This window comes from Brassica napus, chromosome A4 (genome assembly GCF_020379485.1).
Source record: "Brassica napus cultivar Da-Ae chromosome A4, Da-Ae, whole genome shotgun sequence".
Taxonomy (NCBI): Eukaryota; Viridiplantae; Streptophyta; class Magnoliopsida; order Brassicales; family Brassicaceae; genus Brassica; species Brassica napus.
Window position 1 is genome coordinate 17642028 of NC_063437.1, and position 17109 is coordinate 17659136.

The 17109-nt window shown below is 36.4% G+C and overlaps 3 protein-coding genes across 3 annotated transcripts; 1 reads left to right on the plus strand and 2 right to left on the minus strand.

Annotated features, from left to right (window-relative positions):
- Nucleotides 1-351: 351 nt before the first annotated feature.
- LOC106447194 (pentatricopeptide repeat-containing protein At2g33760-like) lies at nucleotides 352-2291 on the plus strand. The gene has a single exon (XM_013889067.3). The coding sequence runs from the start codon at nucleotides 491-493 to the stop codon at nucleotides 2228-2230; it is 1740 nt and encodes a 579-aa protein (XP_013744521.2). The 5' UTR covers nucleotides 352-490; the 3' UTR covers nucleotides 2231-2291.
- On the minus strand, nucleotides 2242-7157 carry LOC106447193 (probable ubiquitin-conjugating enzyme E2 24). The gene is made up of 9 exons (XM_013889066.3): nucleotides 6881-7157; nucleotides 5679-6264; nucleotides 4285-5598; nucleotides 4046-4183; nucleotides 3531-3941; nucleotides 3396-3459; nucleotides 3163-3302; nucleotides 2765-3076; nucleotides 2242-2691 (listed from the first exon to the last, which is right to left on the minus strand). The coding sequence occupies exons 3-9, from the start codon at nucleotides 5584-5586 to the stop codon at nucleotides 2458-2460; spliced, it is 2601 nt and encodes an 866-aa protein (XP_013744520.2). The 5' UTR covers nucleotides 5587-5598; nucleotides 5679-6264; nucleotides 6881-7157; the 3' UTR covers nucleotides 2242-2457.
- Nucleotides 7158-12230: 5073 nt separating this feature from the next.
- Nucleotides 12231-15504, minus strand: LOC106450155 (probable hexosyltransferase MUCI70). Its single transcript, XM_048778436.1, has 8 exons — nucleotides 14657-15504; nucleotides 14339-14552; nucleotides 14127-14236; nucleotides 13835-14037; nucleotides 13668-13771; nucleotides 13410-13597; nucleotides 13129-13328; nucleotides 12231-12715 (listed from the first exon to the last, which is right to left on the minus strand). The coding sequence occupies exons 2-8, from the start codon at nucleotides 14506-14508 to the stop codon at nucleotides 12494-12496; spliced, it is 1197 nt and encodes a 398-aa protein (XP_048634393.1). The 5' UTR covers nucleotides 14509-14552; nucleotides 14657-15504; the 3' UTR covers nucleotides 12231-12493.
- Between the last annotated feature and the right edge of the window lie 1605 nt (nucleotides 15505-17109).

Consider the following 17109-nt stretch of genomic DNA (forward strand, 5'->3'; position numbering starts at 1 on the left):
CTATTTTAGATATAATGAAATACTTCTGTTCAGATCGAGTTCGGTTTTGATTCTATAAATACCAACATTATGACTCCGTTCAGATATTTAATCAATTTCAATTCGGATTCGGTACTATTTTTCGAATCAGAGGTTATCCGCAATTGGTAATGGCATTAGACTCTCGAGAACCAAAACAATATACTGATTGACTGTGATCAGGTCAGAGCCTTCTGTTGGAAGAGATTGTATTCGGTTCTATTTTTGGATTTGAGTTTTTTTCCCGGCTCTAGTTCGGTTAGGAAAATACTTGAATAGAACGACTTCAAAGTATTTAGCTCTTCAGTTGACTGTGACAAAAGAAAAAAAAAAATCTTGAGGTAATAACTGCAAAAGTTGACACGATCGTTAGTGATGAAGATGGGCCATATGGGCCAATTCAGAATCATCTCTTTTAACTAAGCCCATTTCAATTACTATACGTAAAGCCTCCCCGTTGCTCTACTCTTTGATGGCTAACTCTGCTGCCTACGAAGCCATCGTCCGAGCAGGTCCTCGTCTACACCAACTCCAACAAGTCCACGCCCACCTCATCGTCACGGGCTACGGTCACAGCCGAAGTCTCTTAACAAAGCTCATCACTTTCGCCTGTTCCGCTAAAGCCCTCGCTTACACTCGCCTCCTCTTCCTCTCCGTGCCTCTCCCCGACGACTTCCTCTTCAACACTATAATCAAATCGACTTCAAAGTCTCGTTTACCGTTAGATTGCCTCGCTTACTACCGTCGTATGTTATCTTCTTCCAACGTCTCTCCGAGTAACTACACTTTCACGTCGGTTATCAAGTCATGCGCGGATCTTTGTGAGTTGAAGATCGGAAAGGGGGTTCATTGCCACGCGGTGGTTTCTGGGTTTGGGTTGGATAGTTATGTTCAGGCGAGTTTGGTTGCTTTATATGGAAAGTGTGGAGATGTGGGAGGTGCACGGAAGGTGTTCGATGAAATGCCTGTGAAGTCTGTTGTGGCGTGGAACTCGTTAATTTCTGGATTGGAGCAAAACGGGTTAGGGGGAGAGGCGATTCAGGTTTTTAATCAGATGAGGGAGTCAGGTTTGGAGCCTGATTCAGCGACCTTTGTGAGTGTTCTCTCGGCTTGTGCGCAGACCGGGGGGATTGGTTTGGGTTCTTGGGTGCATGAGTACATTGTTGATAAGGGTATTGAGTTGAATGTGAAGCTCGGTACTGCGTTGGTTAACTTGTATTCGAGGTGTGGAGATGTTGGCAAGGCGAGGGAGGTTTTTGATGAGATGAAGGAGACTAATGTGGCGGCTTGGACGGCGATGATCTCTGCTTATGGTAGTCATGGATGTGGCAAACAAGCAGTAGATTTTTTTAATAAAATGGAGGATGGTTACGGTGTAACACCTAATGATGTAACGTTTGTAGCTGTTTTGTCTGCTTGTGCTCATGCTGGACTCGTTGAGGAAGGACGTTCTGTTTACAAGAGAATGAGCAAGAGGTATGGATTGGTTCCAAGAGTGGAACATCATGTTTGTATGGTAGATATGCTTGGGAGAGCTGGGTTTCTGGACGAAGCTTATAGTTTCATACACCAACTTGATGCTACTGGAAAAGCAAGTTCTCCAGCGTTGTGGACAGCGATGCTTGGAGCTTGCAAGATGCACAGGAACTATGATCTCGGTGTAGATATTGCGAAGCGGCTCATAGCCCTCGAGCCAGAAAATCCAGGTCATCATGTTATGCTCTCAAATATCTACGCCTTGAGTGGCAAAACAGATGAAGTGTCACACGTTAGAGATGGAATGATAAAGAACAACCTTAGGAAACAGGTCGGCTATAGTGTGATTGAAGTCGAAAAGAAGACGTATATGTTCAGCATGGGTGATGAGTCTCATCCAGAGACTGGAGAAATTTATAAGTATCTGGAAACTCTGATGAGCCGGTGCAAGGAGATTGGATATGCACCTGTTTCTGAAGAAGTGATGCACCAAGTAGAGGAAGAGGAAAAGGAGTACGCACTTCGATACCACAGCGAGAAGCTCGCTGTAGCATTCGGATTGTTGAAAACCGTAGATGAAGCCATTACAGTTGTGAAGAATCTGCGCATCTGTGAGGATTGTCATGCTGCTTTTAAGTACATTTCTATTGTATCCAATAGGCAGATCATAGTGCGAGATAAGCTTAGGTTCCACCATTTCCAAAACGGTTCTTGTTCATGTTTGGACTATTGGTAAAGACAAAAATATACAAACACGAGTATTTCATTTTTATTACAAAACATGGTACATGGCAACCCTTTTGGTATTATACAAGATGAGTCTATGTTACAGGCTTCTTTATTCTTCACACATTTTTAGTACAAAACATATTCTGCATGGGAAGGGACTTACCATCCTTTGCAAACCAATATTATACATTAGTTATTGGATGTTAGGGAGATGTTACTAACAGTGTCAAACCTTCATGGTTCAAGTGCAACCCCTTGGCTGCAATCAACTCCAATTTCTGAGAATGCTTCGACAAGTTTTGGATAGAGTTTAGTGAGCATGATCTTGAAACCTGTGGAGTTTGTGGTTGAGCTCTCCTGAAGTTTCGCTGATGATCCTACAGGGACGCCTTCCATGTAAGCCTTGCACGCGGCCAGAACATGCTGCGCTCGGTGCTTGAAGTGGTCCTTCACAAGCACCTCAAAATGCTACAATGCAACAATACAGAGTTGATCAAAGTAGTCACTTAATGGTAGTTTTCATTTTTTGTTGAATTGTTACCTTTGGAGGCTTGCGGAGTAACGAGATCATAGATTTGCAGGTGATGAGAAATGCATTCTCATTGTAACTCACAGAGTTTTTCTCTCCCTCAGCTCGGCCCAACTGCTTATCATAGCCAGCTTCGTTGAAGTAAGGCTTCTCATTCAGAACAAGAGCCTGAAACGAGAGAAGGACTTGAAGGATTGAGGAGCTCCCTGGGTTCCACATTTCAGTGCCAGAGCCATTCCATGTATTCAACAGACTCAGGCAGACTCTTCCTGACTCGTACAGGTTAGGATTCAGTCGCATCCCACCTGAATGATAATGCACCATCTGTATTCAAAGAGGGGGAGAATAAGTCACAAACATATCTAAAAGCTAGTGTGAGTGATAAGAGAAGTTAAAGCAGCGAAACTCACTGGAGGCTCATGAGGATACTGTGGTGGAAGCATTATGTCAAAAAAGAAAAGTCCATCATGGTATGGTGTTCCAGGGGCACCAACTAGGGCTGCACGGATAAGGTCCATCCTTTCTTCATACACACGCACGTATATTGTGTCTGTTCATCACAAAAATATCAATATAAACACAATAACAGAACATGCAATAATCAAACATATAAAACATAAATAGAAAGAGTAAGTGAACTAACTGGGAAGATCTGCCTCCAAATTGCTCCACTCTTGTTGGACTTTCTTCACCCAACTCTTTGTAACCTATAACGAGAGATGAAGTGTCATTTAGCTGATCTCAGAATGTTAAAGTGTTTGGTCTCAAAGAGTCTTACCGGAGATTGTGCCAACTCTTTCCCCGGAGAAAAGAAATGATGGTCTGAGCAGTCAGTAACCATATCAAACTGTTTAAAGCTCACTATAGTTGAATCTAGTGTCTTGTTAATTCCTTTTTCTACTATAGGCAAGTTGACCATCATGTCCATATCCACTTCATCTGATTTAGATTCAGAGATGTCATGTGGTTCTGTTGCTTCTTGAACAAGGACCTCAGAGTCGCTTTGATCTTCCGTGTCATTGCAGCGTGAATGCGAACTTATAGCAGAGGTAGAACCATGAGAACCGAATAGGCTTGAAGCTAGGTTTGTGATGAATCCAATGGCAGCTTTTGGAAGGAAAAATGAACTATTAGATTCCAGAACGTTCTTGTTGCAGCTTTCACCAACACTGTAGAGATTCACTAGACCCTGAACATATACATATACCATTTAAGTCCTGTGGATATAAAGATATCTCCTGCTATGGCAATAAAATGAAAAATCAGAACGTTTTGAGTAAGGTATTGATTTACCGTTTCCTGATGGTTTGAAGATGATTCATCTGATTGAGCTATCTTCTGACTTAGATCTTGAACACTACCTGCAGAGCTTATAGTGCTAGAGTTGGAAAATTCAGACCTTTCCATCCTCCAAATTTCATATGGTGCAACCTGGTACACAAATGTTCAATAGAACATAAACCTTACTCTCAATTCAATTATATAAACTTTCAGCATAGACTGGAACTATAGGTAGAGCCCCTAATACATACCTCACTAGTAGAACCATTGGCCCATTTCACCTCCACAACACCATTTCTGAAACCTGCAACAACACCAATGCTTGACAAACAATAAGCACCACTGTAGTCACTATCTGTAAGTTGGTGTTTCGTCTCTGTAGCAACGCTGAACACCACATCACTGTAACAGAATCCAAAATCAGGGTGCTCGAGAAGTTCATATGCACTGACAACTTCCTCCATCTGCTCACTTGCTTCTTTCTCAGCCAGTGTTCTCCACTGCACCTTCACAGTCTGTTCCTTCGCATTAACAACCTTCACAACTCCCCATCTTTTGCTGTTGCAAGTTTCCTTTTCCACAACAAACTGCTCAGGCCAAAAATCATGAGCATTGACAGCTCCAACGGGAAGCAGCTGCTGTGAATCAACTCCCATGCTGCATCCACCGTCTTGCCACAAAACATCAACCTTCATCTTCGTCTTGGTGATGACAAAAAGCTCATCAGAGCTTGATCTCTGCATGTTTCTGCTAAAACCTTTTTGCAGCTCTTCTGCATCACAGTGGGAAGCGCCAGGGAGGATGCACCAGTCACCGAGCTGCCAACTTACATGAGAAACAGATGGTAACAAAGTTAAACTCTCAGGACTCTGCAAAGCTTGAGGTGCAGTTAAGTTCCTATCACCACCGCCCATGATGATGGAGGCAACCCACTCAACGTAGACAAGTCCTGCTTCTACAGAACATACAGTTCCCAAAGCTTGATTCTCCCTCCAGTTCCCACATAGCCATGAAGTTGATCTGGGAGCATGAGCCAGCTTAACCTGAACTCTCTGCCCTGGATAGTAAGTATACTGAGAATCCTCCAACATATTTGGAGGAACAGCCACAAGCTGATCTTGATTCCTTACAAGAACCTCGTAATTAGAACCATCGTCAAGGGTGACAGAGACGCGCTCAACTATCTTGTCAACTCTTCCTAGCCAAGGACCGTTGATCACATAATCACAGAGTGAGATAGAACGCAGCCTCTGAAGCCTCTTGGTGTCAACTTCTTTTACAACCTTCCCATGAATACTCTCGAGATTGACAGACATGTCTACGTTGATAACCCTGCCACTCTGTCCTGAGGGCTCAGCTGCGGACCTCACAATGTCACCGTACATGAAGCCCCTCTCGAAGGACAAGAAGTCATCGATTTTGCCAATGGTCTCTTCGAGGTTTGAGAAGATGTCTTGAGCACGTCCGCCGTAAGAGAACTCCACTTCTTCTTGTTCACTGCTGCCACTGTCGCTGGAGCTCTCCCAATCGGAGTCAGTAAGGTTCATATCCATAGTTATAGATGCCTGCCATTGAACTAGACTTTCATCAAAGTGCAAGAGAAAACAAAGAAGCAAATGATATAAAGACAATGAAATATTCTGACCTTAATAGATTAAATGGTGTCTCTTCCTTCCCTGAAGTTACTTTGATAGATAGTGTAAGACTCGGATAATGCCAAAGGAGATTTGCTCTGCTGATGATAACGTGAGTCAGCTGTGGACTCTGATAATGCCAAAGGAGATTTGCTGGGACTAGAGAGATAAAGGTGAGCCAAGTGAAAGACTCTGATAATGCCAAAGGAGATTTGCCGAAACAAATGGAAATGAAGTAACTTCAGAAGGAGGAACTCAACAGGTAACTGGAGTTCCAAAATGCCAAAGGAGATATGCCCCAAAGTGAAAGTCTCCACAGAGAAATGACTTGTATCAAAGTCACCTAAGGGGAGAACCTTCACTAGTTGTACTATTTGCCAAAGGAGATTTGCCCAAAAGGAGCTAGAATCTTTAAGTATATATAGAGGAAACAGGATGTAGTTCAAGAAAATGAAACAAAGTGAGAAACAAGATCGGTATCTTGGACATTCATTCACGCATACTCCCACCAGTGTAGCAGTGAGACCAGCATGATGGTAAGCTCGTTAATTGCTCAAGCCAGAGTTTCCTCCATCAGTTAAAATATTTCCATCTAACCTGCAAGAAGAAATTGTCGTTTGTTGGCTTACTTATCACAGGATTTGAGAGCAAACAAATAAAGAAGGAAGCAAACGCTTTATGTAGATGTAAGTTCTTGCTAAAAAAACAAATTTGGCAACTTGAAATAAGAAGAGAGCAGAGAAAACTATCCTCATTGGAGCTCATAAAGCGGATAAAAAAGAAAAAAAAAAGACTTTAGCTTTAGAAAGAAAGAATACTTCATCAAACACATAACTACAAGGTTGGACTTATCCATTCAGAAACAACATAGAGATTCAAAAAAATGTCAAATAATAAAAGGAAACACCAATCATGAATCCAGGATCTTAACAATTGTTGAACACACACACACACACACAGACACAGTAGAAACTAGGATTAATTAAACAGATTCATCTTGGTAGGGTGAAGAAGGGTTTTGTTTTCTTCTCCAAATTACAATTTAAAAAAATCTCAAAAGGTCTTAGCTTTTCTACTTGATGAATAACTAAAATTAGAAACCCATGCTTAAAGAGAGCAAAAGCTACGAACTTGAGAAGACCCTTTTGTTAATTCGCAAGTAAAGTCAACAATAGATGGATCAAAGAAGTGAGGAGGAGGAGGAGGAACGTACCATAAGAAGCGTAGTGGTTTTTGGTAATAAGTGAGAAATCAAGAAGATGAGCAAAGGGTAAGTGCTTCTCCCTTTCAGTCCCAGGAGTCTATTACGCCATTAACAAACCTCCAAACCATTGGAAAACGAACACTTTGTCTGCTTCTCTCTGTCTCTCTGCTCTATCCTCTGTTTCTCTCTGTTTCAGCTTTATCCTCTGTTTCTGGGTCTCTCTGTTTTTCTCTGCTGCTCTCTCTCTCTGGTGGTGGTGGTGGTGGTTGTTAGGTTTGACATTGAGAGAGAAGAGGCGAAGAAAGAGATATATTGAGTGGTGGTGGGGAGGGGAGAAGAGAATATACCAACAGTATCTCCCACACACTACTATTCAACACTCCTTTTCTTCTCCCCTTTTTCCTCTTCCTTTCCTTTTCCAACTAAAAATAATTATACTTTCATTTTTAAAATTATGAAATAAAAAACTATAGGTTTCAGTAATATATCATATGCTAAAAAGTAATTTCTATTTTGGAGATAAAAGTTGAAAATGAAACATCTAGGTAAACCATTAAAAGCACAGTTTCTTTTTTTTCTTTGCGTCTGTTGCTGAAACCCCTAACATTGAAACAAATTGATCATCATGATAAAAGTTGAAACAATAGCCTAATGACAGCTTAACATTGGAGCAATAACCTAGTAAAAAAAATAATCTTAGTATAATAAACTAAATGAAACATTAGCTTTGGTCTAAATTTTTAAAAATTGATATACATGATTCACGTCTTCTGAATAATCAAAAAGTTACTAAAATTATCACTAAATTGTTTATGACTTTGACCGACTATAAGTCTGACATAATGTTTCTACAGTTCAATATTTGTAAAAGAAAAATTGATCATCATGTGTTTTAGGTCCATAATTTTCTATGGAATCGGAGTTAATTTTTTTTTTCAAAATGTGATTTCATTTTATAAAAAATGACAAATACAAGAATTTATTTCATATTGTTTTGAAAAAATAATACTTCGTATTAGGAATAGTTTGAACACGGAGCACAAATGATATTTATAAATTATGATTCTCATTTAAAAAGCTATTGTACTTTCGTCAAGAACCTCAATTTTTTAATAATAGTATCCCAAACATAAACATCACTAGCCTAACCCGGGTTTGACCAGTGACAACACTAATAATAGTATCCCAAACATAAACATCACTAGCCTAACCCGGGTTTGACCAGTGACAACACTAGTAATAGTATCCTGGCATGGTTTGACTTATTGGGAATGCTATTTATACAAAATCGTGTTTGATATTCTAACTACGGCTGAGTTTGTCACGTGTCCTTTGCGAACAGATTTTCCTCTTCTGCCATTAGTCAACGAGAAGATGGGAACATACATGAAATCATTATTGTTTTTCTGTTTTTCTGTCAAAATGAGAATCATAATTGTTTGAATACTCAATATATGTAGATAACTCTGAAATATATTGAGAGTTTTCCAACTTAATCAACGCTACTTTAATTTTCTTCCGTTGGCGTTACATGAATGTGGACTAGCTATGCCAAGTGGCAAGTGCAAACTATCTATCAACGTAGCTTTCTCTGTTTACATCTTTTATTTTCTGTAATGGATTGCACATGTCTCCTGATTTTGTCAGCTAACCCTAATTTTATCAGCTCTACTTTTGGTTCAGTGCAGGTAATAAGAATATTCTTGGTACATTACATGAAAAGGTATCATCAAGTTTCTTATATAATCTAAAATTTATTTATTTAGATATAGCAGTTGCAAAATTTTGGTAGCTTACCATTCTAAGTAAATACAATTAAGATATGCAGTTCTGGTTCAATCCTGAATTGTTGTTTCTTTGTATGTTAAAGCAAAGTTTTTTTTTGTCGTCAAAAGTTAAAATAAAATAAAGCAAAGCTTTTTCTAACTGACTTTTCTGATTATCATGATATGTGTTTCTGGAAGTAGCTAGCCAATAATCTACACAAGATGTAAACAAGTCAAAAAAAACTAAATGAATTTGTTGTATTTACTAAGCTAATAAAATTATCGTTATCTCACCTGGCGAAGCATCAAAAGATAGAGCTTAAAAGTCAGAAGATCGAGTGATATTTGAGACAAAAGTAATTTAATTTCGAATTCAGGGATTTAAAAAAAATTGAATTACATGTTTTATTCACAACTTCAGAGGGTAACCCGAATATTACGAACAATCTCTAAGGTCAAAGAAAATATTCGAGTGTCTTATAGAAAAACTTGGATTGATTTGTGCAATACCCGACTTTTTCTCTTTTTTTTTTTGGGCTAGTGATTTTTGATTATATTTGGAACAACAACGGATACATGCGGCACGTGTAAAATCAAGACCTTTTGGGGTTGTTAAGAGTAATATGGATAACTTCTGAACTTGCGTTATATGTAAGCTATGGCATCACTCTATGCAAACGTATGCACCCTCGTAGGGTTTCTTTTGTTTGTTTAAAATTTTTGGTTAATACCCCTTCATGATAATCCAAAAAAGTAATTAATCAACTATTAATTTAACACCAGAATATTTACCCCTGTCAAAGAATGGATCCTTTTTTTAGTTTACTTGATTATATACATCATTGGTTGATGACTGATGACCGAACACCGAACAATAACCTAACACACAAATATTTTTAGAATCTTAAATTATTTAGTTCTTATGGTTTAGAATACCATACCGCAAAAACTAAAGTATTGTATGTTTGACCCATCAGATATTAGTTGTGAAATGATATAAAACATAGTTATGTAACTTATGTTTATGGATTTGCTTGAAGCTAGAAATTTATGGGATGGTTGAATTAGTTATTGTATCGTGTTAACACCGAAGCAAGTGGGTAAAAGTATTAACAAAGTGCAACTTCTAATAATGCGATTCTTTTTAGAAAAGTATTAATTGGGAAAAATGGAAATTGATGAACATGTTTATCCTAGTTGTAAAGTAACTCAAGTATAATTAACTATTTTGGTAGAAGGGACTTTCGAAAATGACTTGTTCCTAACTTCTCTTTACAGATTGATTTTCTTTCTTTTTGCTTTTTGTAGTGTGCCATATTTGTTTACGCACTTGGCTCTTATGTCCTCTTCCTCCTCATTGGTGCCCTTGTGCTCATCCGAAAGAGTATCTGATTAAGATAATCATACGTGTCGTGGAATGAGAAAGTCTTTCCTTTTTTAACATATGCTCATTAGAATTAAGGATTGGTTACAAGGAAATAAAGCATTCGAGGTAATTATATCATATTTTGAGAATTGGGGCATTACGTGAATTGGTAACTTCAATGAATTTGTATCAATTGGTAGAAGCTTAAATCGTCAGCTCGTATACGGTGATAAATCACTGAGTCTTCTAAAACTCTGACGAGTATTTTAAAATCGCCTAAAACTTAATTATAATATTCTAATAATTCATAATTTTTTATTTTATAAAGAGTGGCGGTTGATATGTTGTATTATAGAATCTTATGAAAATAAATAATACCATTTTTTAAACCCTTTGAAAAATAATAATAATATAAATTTTATTATTTATAATAAATTTTTAATACACCACCTATTTAGCGTCTAGCATTTTTTTTGTAACTGAAGTGTCTAACGTTTTCTGAATGTCCATTAGCTTGTGCAATCTCACCTAATATACCATGTTGTCGATTTTTGTTAGGGCTGAAACAAATTGCTCGAAATTAATAAATAAATAACTAACTAACTAGATTGGTGGATTTGTCTCCAGAGAATTGAAAATCTAAAATTCAAGTTTTTTTGTTCGATGAATATGCAGCTATATTCATGCTGTAACTTGTAACAGTGAACGTTCGGAATGTCTTACCAACAAAACAACAAAAGCACAACATCTATAAAATTAGTCGTTTTCTTCTCAAAAAGATATGTATTTCATTTGGTGTTGGATTTACTAATTTATATGACTAAAAGCTTATTTTCACAAGCTTAGTAAAATGTGGAATTTCGAAAAAAAACTATCAGCTATACTCAACATCTATAAATTAGTAATTTGTATTTGTTTTTGAGAAAGTAGGAATTTCTAATTTTAAAACGAGCATTTATCGATATTAGTATATATATATAACATGCATATTATTTTACGAGATTTTATGCTATTCAACAGAGATACCAAAATTAATTAAAATATAGATATAAACAAAATATGTTCGAAAGAAATATACTTCCTAGAAAACCCTTGTAAAAAAAAAAATGTAAACTTTAGATATACGACTGATGATGTCAATGTACTTGTTTGTTAAGATAACCTTGTACATCGAACACATGACGTGCGTTGATAACACTTGTACTCACGGCCGGTTATGTCTTTGATCGAGATACTTAATACAAATGTTATACTTTATTCAGGTCATGATTTTTTTTTTGTAACATTGAGGTCATGATTATTTCACGAAATTACTTGATAATATTAGAGTCAATTGGTCGTCTTGTATACTACTGTGGTAAAAAGTGTACTGATTTCTGTATCACTATAAAAAGGAGATTTGCTCTGGACTACCTCACATCAGATTAAACACACTGAACATCTCACTAAACAAAATTGACTAAAATTAATTGTTTTCTTTCGGCGGCGATTAAAATATATTCCATACTTTCAATATTCCAAAACGCAAGGAACTGTTCATAAAATGCAGCAATAATTCAGCAGCGGCCATGCTTTTTTTTTGCTTTATACATTACATATACGAGTATGTGTACATCTACTGATCCAAGTGCATAGAATAATAGCAGTGCGGTAGATTGTGATCAAGAAAGTGGAGAAACTATTATGACAACAGATTCCATTAGCACAATGATTTATATACAAAGTGGAACCCTTTCTTTATTTTTCAAATTTTTATATTACCACTTTCTTCTTAATGTGCAACTTTGAATGGACACAAACTCTGTTTACTTAATTTATTTACTTTGGTGGAAAGCTCTTTACTTTACCCACCACTTGCTCTTTGTGGACCGTCGATGTTGCTTCACTAATCACTACCATAACCATACAAAAATGTTCGATTATATATCTTTTAGCTTTTGTTTCTCGCCATGACTTAAATTTTTTGTAACTATGGTTCTGCACTTTTTCTAATTCTATTTCTAGACAAGAAATCTCGGTGTTATTACTCTAATATTTCACATAAATACTCAAACCTAATAATGTGGTTTCGTCTACGCATATCAGATGAATTATGTATTTTACCATTGAGCTACGGCTAATTGTTTTTTTACTGTATGAGATTGTGAATGAGAAACTCAACATGTGCAATATGTATGTTTTCCATATTGCTCATACATGTTGTACTGTGTAATAATAAGAAAGTTTATATAAATAATTCAAATTGCGTATTGTAGTTAGTCATCCAATAGATGATTTTGATTACAAAACCTTGTTATATTCCTTATACATGCTAGATTGCTAATGTGAATTAATTAAAGAACAATGAGATACATAATCGTAGATATGCATCATAAGAAATTTTCTTTATAACGTGATGTCCAATTACAATGTGTTCGTATGTAGTGCAGTTACCTTAAAAGACTGACTTTGAACTCTTTGAAATAAATTAACCAACCAATTCAATTGTTCTTAAGCTGGCTCTGGTGATCTTGTAGGCAAATTAGCTTTTCTCTGACTCCTTGCACTTAACTGTTTATCTCTTCCTCGCCTTTTAGGTTGTGTTATGCTCACGACTTGACTCACATTGTTCAACTTTCTAGGCAAATCGCTGCTGACCAATGCCGGTGGAGGGAGTATGGCCATTGGAGTTGGTTTCTTCTTCAGTTTCTCTTGATCCGCTAGATGATATCTCTGCATTGTTCACGGTCAAGTCTATTAAAAATACACTGATTCTAAAACCTAATTGAGTTCACTTGTACATCATAGGACTTACTTTATAATTTCAATATATTTTGCTTCTTTATTATTTTGTATTTCTGTATATTTTGTAAGAATTTAAAACGGGCCTTTAATCCTGTAAAATATCTTGGGTTACAATGACCCACTTTTGTCCTAAAAAATATCTTGGGTTTAAGCAATGACCCACTTTTGTCCTATGCACCACCTTTTCTGCTACTTAAAATATGACTTTGAGTGATCATGTTGCTTGTACGCATATCTTTAATTACCAATTTTGAGACTTTCACTAGATACTGACAAGTAGAACATTTAAGTGATTCTGGTCTTTTTGTAAAATGAAAATCACTGGCAAGAAGAAGAATCACCTGAACCACAAAGTTGCGTCTTTGGCAGTCTAGAAACATACTCACATTCCATTTTGTTCTCGCAGCAATCTTGTCTCTTACTGTTGAGAAACTGATTTGATCTCTAGAAGTGAAGCGATCAACTTCATTGAACCAAAGACAAGTAAAGAGATTGCTAATTGGAACATGCTCTCTTAAAATGACACATCCTTCTGGTACATCTACATATCTCCACCACTACAAGTCATTGAAATGTTTTGATTCTTATATTATAATGTTAAGAAAGCATAATTAATATATACCGCTTGTTATTGGGAGCTTGGCTGTAGAATAAGGTGTTAGACCTTCTTTCTTGTAGAAATCCACTTGAAAATCTATTGAAGCATTGGCATATTTACCCGCAGCTTTATTTGCTTCTGCTTCCACAAATACATCAAACCGTTTGTAATGTCTAGAGATTGCAAATGTGACATTCTCCCTCCACAAGAACCTAAAAAGTTGGTGAGTGTTAGATTATGGCGTGGCAGAAACATAGTCACAGAGACTAATGAGTTCAGAACCTCTCTAGAATTTGATGTGGATCGACCACAAGGTCCAGTTTCCCATCCATCCATAAAGAATACCGAGAATTCGGAAACAGCCTATGGACAAGAAGCTTTGGTACCTGAAACAAGAAAGGTCATAAAGATTCATATTCAGAAAATAGATAACTTATATATTAAGTTACCTTTCCATTGCGTCTTCCATCTGTATAAGGAAGGTTGTGAACAACAACAACTCTCCATAACCCTACTTTCTTGGTGGTTCTATTAAACTTTTTATCTCTTTTCAAGCTTGATTCGGTCTTCTCATCAATAAACATGAAGAAGCAAACCGTTTGCTCGGAGTATTTACTAATATTGCTAGGGCTCTTCACATCGTCAAAAGCATCTGAGAAAAAGAGTAAGAGAACTTCTTCATTAGATACCGTGAGAAAGAAGTTAAAGACCAAAACAACTGGAAACGCATTAAAGAATGACCAAATACTGTTGAAGCAACAACTATCCCTCGACACCGCTTCATTTCAAGAAGATCTTTCTCGTTGATATCAAATCCTGTTCCTCTTCCAGGTTGACGTCCTTTGACAAATCTAGTTAAAAAAGCATTGTAGATTAGTCCACATAGAAAACGTGACAAGCACTCAAGAGAATTTTTTTTGTCAAAAGGACAAAAACTCAAGAGATACACTTACCCGCAATGCACACTCATTGATCCTTTGATGTTAAAAGATCTTCTCCTTTGTTTCAAAGTCGGATAACCGCCAAAATCTGACCCTCCAAACTCTGTTTTCCGATTAAGTGGCTTCTCATGTATATATGTTAGATTCTTAAGAATAGGGGAAAACGACGATGAGCTTGGCATTAAGGCGATTGCTTCTTCTAATGGAAGGTAACAAACCGGGCATGCTGGAAAAAAATATCAAAACCAGCAAGAACAGTTTTGCTTAACACGAAACAGAATAGCTCAAAGCTTTGTGTACATAAAGAATCAAGAGGGAGAGAGATCTTACGGCGTGGTCCGGTTCTCTTCTTGTCAGCTGGTGGAGGAGGTAACGTGAACCGGTTACAGGGATGATCTGGAGAAAGTGTATAGCCACGAAAATATGGAGGAGGACGAGGCCGATACACTTTTGCAGCTTTTACCACGTGAGATAAATTGTTATGGATATTGCTTAATGGCTCTTTATTTGTAGTCTCACTGTGAGGAGCTTCAACTTTCTGACCATCTTCACCTGGTTACAACCAAAACATAGAGGATAAATGCAGTTGCCAAAAAAAAAAAAATTTGAGATTCAAAACCAGTGTTTCATCTGGTTATGTTCAAGATCGGCTCTAGACTCTAGTGTACGGTTTGTTTTGTAGAAATAGGAACAATATAGAATCCAGCTACATTTTTGTAATTTTACTGCTTTAGGTTTGAGTTCCAAAAAAATAAAAATAATGCTTTAGCTACTCTTAAGACTCTTGAGAAAGGTGATAAAAAAAAGACTCTTGAGAAAAAGCTTAATATGAAGAAGAAGAGAAAAGAGGTTCTCCAAGTAGTCTGCTAAAACTGAAACATAAGCTATAAGAAAACTCAAAAATCACCATAACTACACAACAATCGAAGAAAAGTAATTTACCATGCCAGACGTAAAGGACCCGAATGAAAACAAGAATTGAGATAATGAAGAGGATCTTCTTACGACGTCCTACGAATTTAAAGATCCAACGTACAACATCTTCCTTCTCCTTGTACATCTTAGATGGCTTCGTACGCGTTGTTGTAGCCGTGTGGGTAGGCAAACCGACGCCTTTATACCCCATCTTTATTAATTAACAGTGTCAAGTTCTAGGATTTGTGATTGGCAGATATCGTCTTTTACTCCCTCCGTTTTTTAATATAAGTCGTTTTAGAGAAATTTTTTTGTTCCAAATTATATGTCGTTTTCGGTTTTCTATGTAAAATTTATTAATAATTAATGTTGTATGACCAATGATAATATATCTTCTATTTTTCTATTGGTTAAATTGTGGTTAGGTAAATAATTAATGATGTTTTTGTTTAGAAAATATAAGAAATTAATGGTTTTCTTAGTCTACATGCATAGCTGTAAAACGACTTATATAAAAAAACCGAGAGAGTATTTCTCAAGAATTTCGAAATCAAGGAACTCTTTTTACCATGAAAGTTAGAACACGGTATTTAAGTACCGATTAGTTGTCTGTTTCTACACTTAACTAACGATTTAATGAGAAAGTAAATTACTTAAGAGTTAGAGGAGACTCTACGGCTATGACTACACGTGGCAGTTCATGTCTGCTGTGAGCCTGTGACGTGTAAATTTCAACAAATATGAACCAATACTATACGCTTATACATCCAAATAATTCAAAAAGGTTTTCGTATCAAACATCTTTCAATTGCTTCAGTTACTTAAATCTTGCTTAGTTCATGGAGTTTTTTACATTGTCTTTGTCTCCCTCTTGCGTAAAGTGGGATTGAAAGTGAAAACCATAATTACCAAAAAATATCCATAACTAAAGCTTGGTAAAAAAAAAAAAAACTTGGTATTAATTACTTTTTTATCAAATGCTACATATACATACATCACAATCTAAGTTTCAAAATAGATTTTGACGCACTTTACGTTTCGTGCTTCTTTTGTGTTGCAATTACTTACGAATAATCTTCGGTAAGCTTTTATCATTTAGCACCACCATGGTATTGTAAATCACATCAAAATCAAATTATAATTATTTTGTTTCCTATATTCACTTGGTTGTTATATTTACGTTCTTTTGTGCCACATTCGTATTTTGGCTACATTACATATATGTCCCGATCATCACTCAGCGGTTGTAAATAATCAGAGTAGAATCTAGAAGTACTCTATAGAGAAAAATATCATATGCAAATGCAATATATATAATAGCCAGAGTTTTAAAATTCGTATTAAAAGGTAACCAATCAAATGTATAGAAACGGGAAATCAATATCGATGAAACATATTTATTACTAACCAAAAACTATACTATGTATAATCACTCTTGTCTTTGTCTATCTCACGTCCATTGATTCTAACCATTTACACAAACAGACACCCACAAATTATGTGGCAGAAACCTTGTCTTCTCTATGTCTGTTTGTTTCTTTTTTCTTCACATCGATCCACTACAACTACCATTTCGTATTTTCACATGTTCATCTAAAATTGGCAAAATAATTATTTAGGGAGACAACTATTAGAAATATTACCAAATATTTGTATAAAGGTTTACTCCCATCTGGATTAAAAAAAAAGGTTTACTCCCATGAAATTACTTCGGCTTGGTATCCAGACTTGGATTAGTATAGTACAATATATATGACTTCAATACACTACAATAAGTCATAAGAATAAGATGCCACTAAAAATAATAGCAGAAACCCTTTTAATCTAATGGTTTTATTAAAATTTCATTAATGCTTTTATATAAGGAA